Consider the following 12,677-nt stretch of genomic DNA (forward strand, 5'->3'; position numbering starts at 1 on the left):
AACGACGTACGTCGCGTCTTCTCTCTCTCTCTCTCTCTCTTTCTCTATCTCTTTGTTTTTTCTTTCCTATACAAAAGCAACGGAAGAATCACCGCGTTGCCGGATATTAGCGTAATTATGCGTTTCGGGGTGATTATATGCGAATGAGAAAACGCTAGTACGAAGGGTACCATGATTTCAGTATGAAAAATATTGCAATAATAGTGTGTTTAAATAAAACACGAAAGTCTACTTTAAATGACACGGGAATGTAATGATTTTTGATAACGTAGTCCTGCATACGATTTAGCTTTTGATTGTACAATTTCGAATCTAATATAATGTACTCAAGTAACTATATATTTAAGAAAAATTAAATGTAAGTGAGCAAACGTATATTTAAATGTGTGTTGAAAAAGTACTATTGAAAATAATAATTGTATTATTAATATTAATAATTAATATTACTTCAACGGATAACAAGTATATTATAACTTATGAATGTGAGAAAATGTAATTAATAATATAGATACGATAAACGATGCCGAATATTTTAATATGTTTCAAAGACTAAGTTTCAAAATATATTGCTTACGGTGGCCGAAAGATGACAACATTCTTTTCAATCTTCGTACTTCATGCATATTCATTTTCGTGTGCAGAATTTACCGAGAATATTCTTTATCAAGATTTTATTCTATTCTACTTAATCTCCGTAAGATTGATGTTGCACAAATTTTACACTTGAAGGTGCGCGCGATGGAAATCTTATTTCCGTCGTCTCACCATCGAACAAAATGGAACTGCTCAGCTGGAGTGAAAGCAAACGCGATAACTGATTCTCCTTTACAATAAAAAAGGTTGGGAGGGAAAGATCGATTACGCCCAATAAGGAGAGCTCGAGAATACGTACGAATCAATCACCGAGGTAGTTGGCGGATTAAGCTTCACAATGTTCTCGTATCGCTTGTATCGATCAGCAAGAAACGACTGTACGACAAACTTGTTTCAATAAGCAATTTCAGATAAGTAAAATTAGGTGTCAATATGCAGTATCCAATTTTTACAATAATGTGATCACGGTAATAAAATATTTTTATACATACAAACCATTTCGCCAAGATATCAATAAAGTTGAACAACGTTATTGTATTATTCATTTATTGAAAATCCTATTATTTGAACGACTTTGCTAGAATAAAGTATACTTAATTGGTACTTTTAGTAATATGCAAGAAATACAGTATGATTACCAATTTTTGCATAGTTTAACGATTTTGATACTGACTCGATTAATATGCTTACGGTGCAAAATCGAACCTAATCTTATATTCAAAATCTCTTAAGACGGTCACGTTCGATGTTATCTTCGCGGCTATAATCGATACAAGAACTCTGTAGCTACGTATTATATCTTAGTCATGAGATTCGATTCTTGCTTAACTCTATGCTTGTATCTCGTACTTCAAATAAAAAAAAAAAGAGTTAAACGCAGAAAATTTTTTCCACGCTAAAGAGGAATAAAAATCACAAACATCCGCTTGAAACATTTTTGCGATTCTGCGAAGCTTCTCCCTGGCAATTCCATCCCAATTCACTACGGAACTTTCAAGCTGTACATTTTTACCGATCCAAAGCAAGAATTATTCGAAAAAGTATAACTTAAAAAAGAAAAAAGTACGTTTTCCCCTTTTCGGTCTTGCTCTCTTAATCCAATTCAAAACAAAATCAACATTATAGTATTTTAAATACTATGTATTTTTGCATTTTCGTATTTTCTATAAAAAATGCACAAAAATCTGCACTCTATCGATTAGCGTTAATTAAAATTAATCAATATTTATTAATAATTTTGCTCATAAATAATAAATTAACACAAGAAAGTAATGAAAAGAAATATATATGTATATGTTCATATTTATTAACAATTTATTTGTAAGTGCTAAATTAAGCCGAAAAAGTAATAAAATACAGAAAGGAAAGTACTAAGCGCGAATAAATTGACGTTTTTCCGATAGCCTCGGTATCGAAACGCAATCACAAGCTTATTTCGTTAACTTGCCTCTGTAGTTCCGTGCCTTCACGCCATTTCTTTCTCCCTCCAACCGTTCTGTGCCGAACTCAATGAACGAAAAAGGAGTAGCATCTCATTAAGCTGTTTTGTGGGCTGGCTGAATGCAGCTGCGCACACCTTTCTTTCATTGACCCATTAAAACCGCAGAGAGGGACAATGACTGGTAAATAAGTCCTGGCGAATTATTGTGGCGAGGTGTGACGTGCACACGAATAAAGAGGTCGAATTCGCTGCCGGCTAAGCGATTTAGATAAAAGCTTCTGAAATATCGAGAACGTAATATCATTATTCGTTTTTCACTGTCTGAGAAATGCGATATGTCACGATCGCGAGATGTATCGGAAGATATCTCGTGACGGCTTGAAATAACGCGAAGAAAAAACCACAAGAACCGAGGGAAGTTGCGTGATTCAGTTTAGAAGAAGCTGCACAAGTTTCGGAATAGGTGTTCTTAATAACACTGTATTGTTACTAGATGTAATATATTTATTCTGTGACAAATAGAGCGGTTGATAAGATGCGAATCATACTGCGAAATTGAGTTGATTAAAAATATAGGAAAATATATGTTTATCTAATTGAAATTACAAGAAAGATATTTAAATGAATTACTTGTTTAATATTTGAGTCACGTATAATGACGATACAACGTACTATTATTTGTTATTAAGGCGCGTTTCATATATATAACAGTATTATGTGTTAGAGTATTATAGGAGAGGATTATAATACGTGCCGTGTTTGCATTATACAGAACGATCCAGTGTATTTCACGAAACAATTACACAATATTATTATTTGACGCAATTATATTCTACTACAAATTTATTTCGCAACGTTATGAAATACATTGCATTAAATAACCATAAAACCATATATTGCAGAATAAATATGAAACACTATCGATATGCAAATTTAAAGCATTGTCTTCATCAAATAAATCGTCTATCTTTCCAACAATTAGTACAATACGAAATACGAAGAATTCAAATGAATGACCACTACAACTAATCGAAATAGTGCTTGAAAATCATATAAATCATCGCAATTTCTATTCCATTGAAAATTCAACGCCAAATGACATCAACGAAATATGTATTCACAAAACTTCTCCAATCGAACACATACAAATCCTCCCGTCTTTTCTACAAACAGTTTCATATCTGTATCATTAGGCTTCCGTAATTTTCGTCCGTCCCAGACGAACAACTTTAGTCGAAGCGTTGTCGTGAAACTTTAAAACGGCGACGAAGACCACGCTAACCCATGGAAACGCTGAATATTAAATTCAATTTGTTTCCTCGTAGACATCGCGCAACGTCGAGAAGTGACGCGTGTTTCCATCTCACGGATTTACATAAGTGACTTATGGTCAGTGGGTGTTACACCCTCATCGAGGGATGGTCTGCTCGGATATCTTTGATGTGACGTTCGTATAGGGATTCAAATGAGGGATGGTCGTTATGAGGCTGGGTATAGAATATCATACGCGTGTACTCGTATTTGGTTTCGTGACACGCGTGCATTGCAGACGAATACTTTCGTTACAGGCACGAATTACTAGAACGGAATTTAAGAACACGTAAAGATTGCTTTATTGTTTTAGAGATACATTTGATGATTATAGAGATAGATTTTCCTGGAAAGTGATAGTGACTATCTGATTGCTATTGATAATGCTTCGAAAATTTTGAACGATTCTGTAGATTTACACGTATCAATATATATTCTAACTCTATGATTTCCATATGAATCGTTAATATTGTTTTATAATAAGAATAATCGTATTATAATCATCATGATGTTTGACTACAATTATCTTTGTGTTTTTTATTCGACTGTTTACCAGTATTCTATTTTTTAGATTTGTAAGTGGTTTTCGTTTTGTCAACTAAAGCTAGCGATTATCCAAAGACAAACTAATTTTTAGGGCCAAGTAAACACTTGTATTGCATTAAAATGAAACTACTTGATAAAACGTTAGAACATACAGACAATAGGAAACACAGTGAAACTAGATGTGCATGACAGCCAATTGAAAGCTGAGGTCCGATATTTTTCCATATTGATTCTTCATCTTAAACAAATATCGTTATCAATAACTATATTGTCGATATGATAATAAAATATTCTTAAATTGGTCATAAAACGGTACTGATTAAAATTAAAATATCTACGATATCCATAATTGATACATAGAAACGATCAATTACATTACATCATCTGAGACCGAAATAACAGTTACATTTTTAATCAATATCTACAATTATTATCATACCGTTGCGAAAAACAAATTAAAAACAGGATTAAAATAAAATAAGAAAAGCTACGTATTAAAACGTTATCGTTTATCGTTTATCGAAAAATGCATTTATGTCGACTTACTTTAATTCGACTATAGCTATCATAATATCAAATTAATGATAAAAACCGAAATGATCTATTACATAAACCGAGTACGAACCATCGCAATATCGTACTAAATTAGAAATCGGAGTGAACAAATTTCTTCCTATATCTCTCTATCATGAAATAATAAACAAATCATCCCCTAAAAAATGAATATTCAACAAACGCAACCTAAGTGTCCAATCTATGATACGTCGAAATATTCGAAGCAACAGGGACGCGCACCAAGAACGCGACCCATGAAACATAATCCGAGATTTCACGCGAAGATTATCAACGATGACCATCAGAGGGTGAACTAAAATGGAAGCAGCATAACGAGGCTGTCCCGCTATAGAAGGGTGACGCTGCACATCGGCCAGTTACGATTTTTCATCCATAATTAACTGTCACCATGGACCGGTCAAGTAATCAAAATGGAAACAGGAATCCGTCACACGTTACGATCTTCGTCGTGCAACACAGCGACGCCGGTATCTGATATCGACCTAAAAATCTCACGCCCATGTAAACTTCGTAATTAATTCCATCTATCCTCTGGAACATAAAAACGCCAACGAGAAAGAACAAAATATCCGAAAAAAATTTATCCAACTCTCTCAACTTTCCTTTTATTTCTTTCTCCTCCTTTTTGTTTTATTCCTTTTTCTTCTCCTCTGTTTTTTCCATTTCTATTCTCTCGCGAGAACGTGGCAACGATAATAAATGCCTCGGTTACCTTTCGTTTCGACGACTGGCGCATAACAAAGAGAACAACGACGATTTCCCCTTAGCCGACTTCATTTTCTACCGCGCGCGGAAATCATTCGGTTTTGGCGACGCGCGTTACGTTCTCGCATCTCGCTGCGCGTGAAAGCGGCTCCCTACCAAAAGAAGCAGCGGGCTTTATCAGATAAAGTCGCGCTATCGGTCTTGGCAAATAAGGGAACGCTGACAGGTGGACGATGACACACAGTGCCGGTTGTCACAGAGGCGTACGTGCCGCGACAGCTATTTTTTTCCTCTCTTTCCTTTCGCCCCGCGCACCCGTAATTTCAGTTTCGCCCAACGCTGCTCGCAAGGACCTGCCGAGTGAGTAAATTCACCACGATCGATTTTAATATACACGTGTGTGTGCGTGAACGTACGTGTAAAGATGATGTACGTGAGCGTCGTTATGGCGTGAATGAATAAGTGTTGGTCATATGCTATGTTGAAGATAAGAAATTGGACAGATGGCAACAATTTCTGTGAATTTTTAATGCCGATCTGTCGTGTTGGATTTTATTCAATTATTTGCGCTCAATTTGGGAATTTAAAAATAATACTGTCCTATCCACAAATTCTGTTTACTAGACTCAAACAATAATAGATGGTTAGGAATTGTTCAAGTTATAGAGGAAATAAAGGTACGCTTTTATTTAAGGTTCCAATTAACGTTCTAACAAATGTTCGATCAGGAATTAAAACAGTACTGCGTGTTTCAATGGAATAAGATAAGATAAAACAAGTCTGAGCTATATTCTTGCGTCACGTGGCCAATGAGTTAAGTCCGTAGCGACGGTTAAAGATAGCCGGTTAGATAATCAATCAACTGATAAAAAGTTGCGCGTGTCTAATGCGAGAACAATACCTGTTTTTCATCGTTCTTGATAGATTTAACACTTTGACTGCCACGCCGAAATTATACGTTTTGCTCAGGACCCCACGCGAGTATTTTTATTATTCAAAGCATATAGTGGCAAAATAATAATAAATTGATGATGTAAGACAACATTCTTCCCCAATGGACCGTTTATCTTATTGGCGGTCATGGGTGACCACCGTGACGCCTTGGTAACAGTTGATAGCGACATATTATAACAAGGCTTCGTTTATTTCAACAAACCATTCGCTTTCGTTATTTCGTCGTAAGCAAAACGTGCAGAATATATTGTTGAATATATTGTAGAAGATATTAGTAACAGTATTTGCTCATTCTATATATAATAGTAAGGTATGTGCACACTGCTAACTTCAATTATATGATTATAAAGCAGCATTTACGATTATTTTCTAAGCTGTGTTTATAAGAATATTCGTAGATTACCCCTCGAAGATATGGATGCAAACGCAGTGCAGCGTTAGATGCAAGATTTGTTCTCATCTTTTTTTTTATCGTTGTTCTAATAAAAATGTTTAATTGTTCAATGGGGCACTTTTTATTTCAAAGTATCTTCTATTTATCGGTTATATTCAAAATACCCTAACTGTCAATTTTCATTCAATTTTTACAATTGTAAGAAGTTCAAGCGCTCCGGTCACCAATGACCAACGTGGCAGTCAAAGTGTTTTAAACGAATTTGAAAATATATAATTACTACGAATAGAATTACTTGAATCGCAATTCAAGGCAGTCATATATGACCAACGTAGCAGTCAAAGTGTTAACCTCAATACGCAAAATTCATGTGTAATGCTATTGTACTATGTTTAAAGACATCCGCGATTAATATTCTAATAAATAAATTGAAAAGCGATGATGTTATAAACGCTGCTCTTTAAATTTATCTTAGACTTTACAATTACTCTTGCCATTTTCTTGCAATGTACCGACTCGTGGAAGCACGTCATTCGTTTCTTCAATATTCAATATCACTCGTGTACTTATGAAATGAGATTAAAAAATTACCAGAAAGCAAATAAACTAAATAATCAATTATTTCTATCAGATCATGAGTAGCCTGTACCCGAATCTGTGCGAGAGATTCAAAAGCGAGGGTGTCTGCCCGATCTGCCTGATGGAAATGGAACTAACGCCCAGATACGCTTGCTCCAATCAACATACAATGTGTTATCGTTGCAAACCTTATTACTACGACTGTCCCACTTGTCAGTGGCCGTTGCACAAGGAAATGCCATCGCGAACATCTTCATCGTTATCGTCAGCTAGAGATTTACAACCTCACCCACTTCCACGCAAGTTCCATCAGTATCATCCTAGCGCTCCAAAACTGGACGAGTTTCAAGAACACGAGAGAAACTGTTACCCATCATCGCCACTTCAAGATCAAGAACTAAATGATTGTGCGTACGCTCATCTGGGTTGCTGGGTGAAAGTACCAACGAATTTGGTGGACCTACACGAGTCTCGGTAAAGAACGTTGCAATTTTTAATAAAGTAATTTTTAATACGAGCGAAACATAACATGAACAATTTCGAAAGAAAACTACGAAATTCTGTTGTAAATGAAATATTTGCATTGACCGATCAACATATTCATCGATTTAAATTCAACGTTCAAATTGAAGTTGAAAGAAGACATAGAAATAAGAAAATAAGACATTCGCAGAAAATACGTGTATTATAGAATTCTGTAAATAATTTTTGTATCACTTTTCCATATTGATATAGAATACGATACTTACAAATACGCTAGTGAACAAACTTATTATTCAATCCAAAAGAAATAATCGTGTGTTTACATTGTTAAGGAAAGAGAAAGAGAGAGAGCGAAAGTGTTCACATTGTTTTTTAAAAATTTCAGATGTCAATTCCGTCCTCACTTAGAGGAGGAACACCTTCCCACAGACGTAGCCCATAAACACGACGATTTGATCGAGTGCACCTATCGAGCGGTGGGTTGTAATGTGAAAACGTCACCCTGGAGGATTTCGATTCACGAGAACCATTGCATCTACAAGGATCGTTTCAACGAGCAGAACATTAGCGATTCCATGGAACGAGCGACCATCTCGAGTAACGATTATGAAGATCCTGAAGAATTAGTCGAATGCAAATACAGAAGATATGGCTGCATGGTGAACATGCCTAGAAGACGAAAGCAGTTACATCAAGCGAAATGTAACTATCAGAAATATGATACCGGTGATGATGATACTTCGTCAGAAGGAGAGTACGATCCTGACGAACAAGTTCCTTGCGGATGGGCCGAATATGGATGTAAAGTGAGACCTAAACGTAGTCGTTTGGAAACGCACCAACAGAAATGCAATTACAGAATGGAAGAGTGTGCTTACAAGTATAACGGATGCACCGTCAAGTTTCAACTAGCTAGAAAACACGCTCACGAAAGAAACTGCGAATTTAATTATCTTTCGTAGATCAAGTATTTTATAAAGAAAATAGATACAAGATTATTTCTTATTGGTCGGATCTTTTAGTAAATGTTTTATGAACTTTTCATTTAATCGTATAAAATATTGTTTAAAAATATTTATTATTTGAGAAATATTTTAGAAGAATTACAAGTAAATTCGCATATTATATTAGTATTTTAATGATAATTGAAAGGTTTGCGCCGTGCGTTTCATAATAAATGACGAAACGTTCTTAATCTCTCCAATATATCACGAGAAGACGTACAAGCATTCAAACCAACGTCGTTAGTACTTCCAAGTATCGATTCGCATCTAGCTATACATTGTTCCAGAAGACAGTTCAAGCACATTGAATACCACACTATTAATTACGTTACCATCGATTAGGTTAGCTTAGAGGAAGAGTGTTTCATTTAAGCGAAACGAATTCGAATTCTAAAATCAAACTCCATTCCGTTAGAGAAGTAGAATTTAGAAGATGTATTAAAAAATACAGTAGATACCCTGTAAAATATTGGTTTCCTATCTATTTTGTAATAATATATTTATCAATAACACTGTGAAACTACTTCAAGATTCAAATATCTTCTTATACTTCAAAAAAGAAACTACAAAGCATACGATTAAATTGAACAGTACGTACGCCACCCTGTGCACTTTTACTATTCCAATTACGCGTTTAATGCCAGTTAACAGGTGTCCTCCTTTTAAACGGCACATCGATTCGGTTTTCCAATGAACGAACTAAATCCAAACTTAATTACATTCGCAATCTGCAATATCATCAACTAGAACATGCGCATTTCTACGTCTGCCACGATGCATTTGCAAGAAAATTTATAAACCCTTCAACTCATGATTTCCAATAATTTGACAAATTATCCGAACATTATAATAAAAATGTATTCCTCTTCTAGAAGCGAGACAAGTACAACGAATGCAAATTTATGCAAGTTATTATTTTCTTCTTTTTTTTATGAATACGACTAAAGAATGGAAATTACACAATTTTTAATTTGAGAAAAATTTGACAGTTTGTCAAATTACTATATTTTTATGAATACGATTAAAGAATGGAAACGACGGAATTTTTAATCTTAGAAAACTATGTAAAGATTTCATCAAATCGTTATATTTTTATGAATATTATTAAAGAAAGGAAATGACAAAATCGTCGACTAGAGAAAGAGGCGAGTAAAGATTTTGTCACTAATACTGTTCATTCTCTTCATTGATTCTCTCTATCTCTCTTCTCCGCCCTCTTTCCATCCATCCTGGATCGTTGCAATCTCGTTGTATCATGAACACGATAGTGAAACTTACACTGCCATTCGAGGGATGATTCGGGGCATGATCGCCTGGAATGAGGGAATGATGGGTATGCCTGGGACATCGAACACCTGGAAGCTAATGATGTACAGCTTTCCTAGCCGCTAACTATCGCACTGTTTCGTGGCATTGCAACGCCAACACGAACGTTTATGGCGATCATTTATAAAACCACCGAAAAACCTTGAGAAACGAACTGTCTACAACGTGACTATGCTTTCGCGTCAACGGGAAATATTTTCCACGTTCTATGCTCAGGTATTAAGATAATAAATCGCGCCGAACGCATTTATAACCGTATCTTGCTGTACAAGTTAACAGGTTGGTCGTTGCACGTGTCAGCGGAGGAAAATTGAATCTTCAAATAGGAATTTTTACGATGATGATAGGTTTGCGGAATAAAGGTGAGTAAGGATGTACTTTTGTAGTGTACGTCTAAGTTTGCTCTTCTTTAGGTAAGACGGATTATTTGGAGAATTAATTGCTTTTTTTTTTAGAGATAAATTTGAAGAAAGGAAGTTAGTTCGATGAATTATGTGCATATTTATGGTAAGAAAATTATATCAATTTCTGTATTTCTTTTTACATTATTTCATTCTAATTACCTCAACGAAAGTATAAATCAACGTTAATAAAAGATTCCTCGAATTCCTTTATTCATTTCGATTATAAAATTTCACGAATCGAATCTTTATTGAATTTTGGCAATGTGAAACCATTACATCTTTGAAACTTTCCATTTTTTGCTAAACGTTTCCATATCTAAAATATCGAATATTTTGCCAAGTATCTGATAATTTATTATTACATTTTCTTTTTCTCTTCGTCTGTAAAAAAGATATGCCTGTCTAAAGTATCAGGATAAAAGTGGATTCAGAGGGAAAAAGATTCGACGATTGACTGCATGAAAATCTCCAAAGAATCCAAAGATCCGAGTATATAGCTTTTTAGATACTACATAAATATTGAACGGGCCGGAAAATGGTAAGCTCTTGTCCGTTCACAGTTCACAGAAGCTGTCACCAGCCCGGCCAGAACTTTAACGATCAACGCTGACCCGGGCGATGGACAAAAGGGAATAGAAGCTGTTTTACATAGTAAAGACCAAGAAAGACTACCATCACCGCGACCCAACCGAATTCTTAAAGAAGATATTCACTTTTGAAGTAAGAAGAGGTTATTTCGCGAAATGCGAACGAGGCGTTCCACTTTCTTTTTCTTTCCCACGTTATTTTCATCTTACTACAGAAAATATGTACGTGAAATATTGGAAACTTTTATATCAGACTGAAATAACTAATGAAATGATGTAGCGATGTCTTATTTATGTAAAAATATTTTACAAATGTATAATAAACGAGCAAAATATACAATAGAAATACAATGGAATATTTTATTACTTCCCCAACATTTATCCTAACTAAATATTATTATTCTATATTAAGAATAATAGAAGGTACCTGATCAAAAGATAGCAGTATCCTTTCAATTTCAATTAAAGTGAACACTAGACCTCTATGTTCTGAATGAACATCTATAAATGAACGTGATGTGTAATATTGAAAATCAGTCTCTGTTTGTGAAACGCTTCTAGCCAATATTGATATTTATAACTTTATTGCAAGTATAAATAAAAGGGAATTCAAAGATGAGGAAATCAGTAACCGTATTCAAATGTCTAAAACGAAAGTGGATATAAGCTGTGTGCGCTCTGCTCGGTAGCTGGTAGGAAGGAAAAGGGTGGTGAAGGGGTGCGAGAAAATTACACCCCTGGGGAACAGATCTGACGACGAGTGACACGAAGGGTCACGGTGAGCGAGAAGTCAGGCGACTTTAATTAAGACACAGGTGTCTTTTACTTATAGTTACACCGAGTTTCTCCAAGGGAATCATAGGAAATATGTCTATTACGGATGAAAAAATACACACTAGCCTAATCTTCAGGTAAACCCTTACTGTCCCTTTAGACCATATTTAATTCGTGATTTTGAAGAATCACTCATCGCTATAATAATTTTTATTCTAAATACAAAAGTAATTTGCAACTTTATTATGATAGAATTCATTAAGCTTTTCTCAGCAATTTTCTACATCAAATTAAATAATTTATGAATAATTTTGCAAGATCAACATGCTTGCCACGGATCAATTTATTTTAGAATACATCACGTGTCTAGGTAAATAGAAAAATACAGTTTCATCTAAAAAAGCAAAAATCATTTTTAAATCTCAGAGACACTTTCATATAGACTCGTACCCGTGAATTTGTGTCCATCATAATTATCGTATCTCATGTTACGTATTACTATCCTCCTCAGAATAACATTTTAATTTTATTTAAAACACCTCTCCGAGTAATGAGAATAGTTTGAGAAATTATTGCGTAAAAATATCAAAATCACGATCGAAATTTAAATTTCGAAAATATTCCGTATAAACTGAAAGGAATGTCTGTTTTGCGCCAAAAAATTCTAACATTGTCTTGCCTAAAGCGAATTTAATGGCGGACTGGGATTTTTCGTCGGAAATCCACGTACAATGTCTCAGCCAAGATGTAGACTGGCGCCTGACCCAAGAATCACCTTTAATGCATGTATTCATACGATAAGCTGGTAGCTTCAAATCAGACGCATAGGTAGAATAAGTGTTATAAGGATTTCAACAAGGGCGAACACTTCTTGACAAAGCAAGCGACTCGTCGGATATCTTCCAGTTATTTCCCTTAAATACTGCCCAAACAGTCAAATCCTTGCTGCAAAAGCACGATATCCTTCTATGAGTATCTGTCACTGGGGGGGGGGGGGGG

General features: G+C 35.0%; 2 protein-coding genes across 3 annotated transcripts in view; one reads left to right on the forward strand and one right to left on the reverse strand.

The window, feature by feature from the left end:
* The window catches only part of LOC100748169, a 247,496-nt gene that overhangs the window by 151,569 nt on the left and 83,250 nt on the right, over positions 1 to 12,677 (reverse strand). The window lies entirely within an intron of this gene.
* LOC105680899 (RING finger protein DG17-like) lies at positions 5,360 to 9,500 on the forward strand. Of its 2 annotated transcripts, XM_012386780.2 has the most exons (3): positions 5,360 to 5,533; positions 7,153 to 7,574; positions 7,969 to 8,545. In XM_012386780.2, the coding sequence occupies exons 2-3, from the start codon at positions 7,156 to 7,158 to the stop codon at positions 8,543 to 8,545; spliced, it is 996 nt and encodes a 331-aa protein (XP_012242203.1). In that variant the 5' UTR covers positions 5,360 to 5,533; positions 7,153 to 7,155. The 2 variants fall into 2 exon arrangements, with proteins under 2 accessions (XP_012242203.1, XP_012242204.1); XM_012386781.2 differs by lacking the exon at positions 5,360 to 5,533 and having other exon boundaries at positions 7,156 to 7,574; positions 7,969 to 9,500.

The sequence above is a fragment of the Bombus impatiens genome, unplaced genomic scaffold (genome assembly GCF_000188095.3).
Source record: "Bombus impatiens unplaced genomic scaffold, BIMP_2.2 scf_0418, whole genome shotgun sequence".
Lineage (NCBI taxonomy): Eukaryota > Metazoa > Arthropoda > Insecta > Hymenoptera > Apidae > Bombus > Bombus impatiens.

What these genes read in the sequence shown, in the direction of transcription:
- LOC105680899 (XM_012386780.2), top strand. Translation starts at nt 7,156, where the DNA reads ATGAGTAGCCTGTACCCGAATCTGTGCGAGAGATTCAAAAGCGAGGGT. An exon ending in GTGGACCTACACGAGTCTCG is followed by an intron (nt 7,575 to 7,968) that starts GTAAAGAACGTT and finishes TAAAAATTTCAG; the next exon opens with ATGTCAATTCCGTCCTCACT.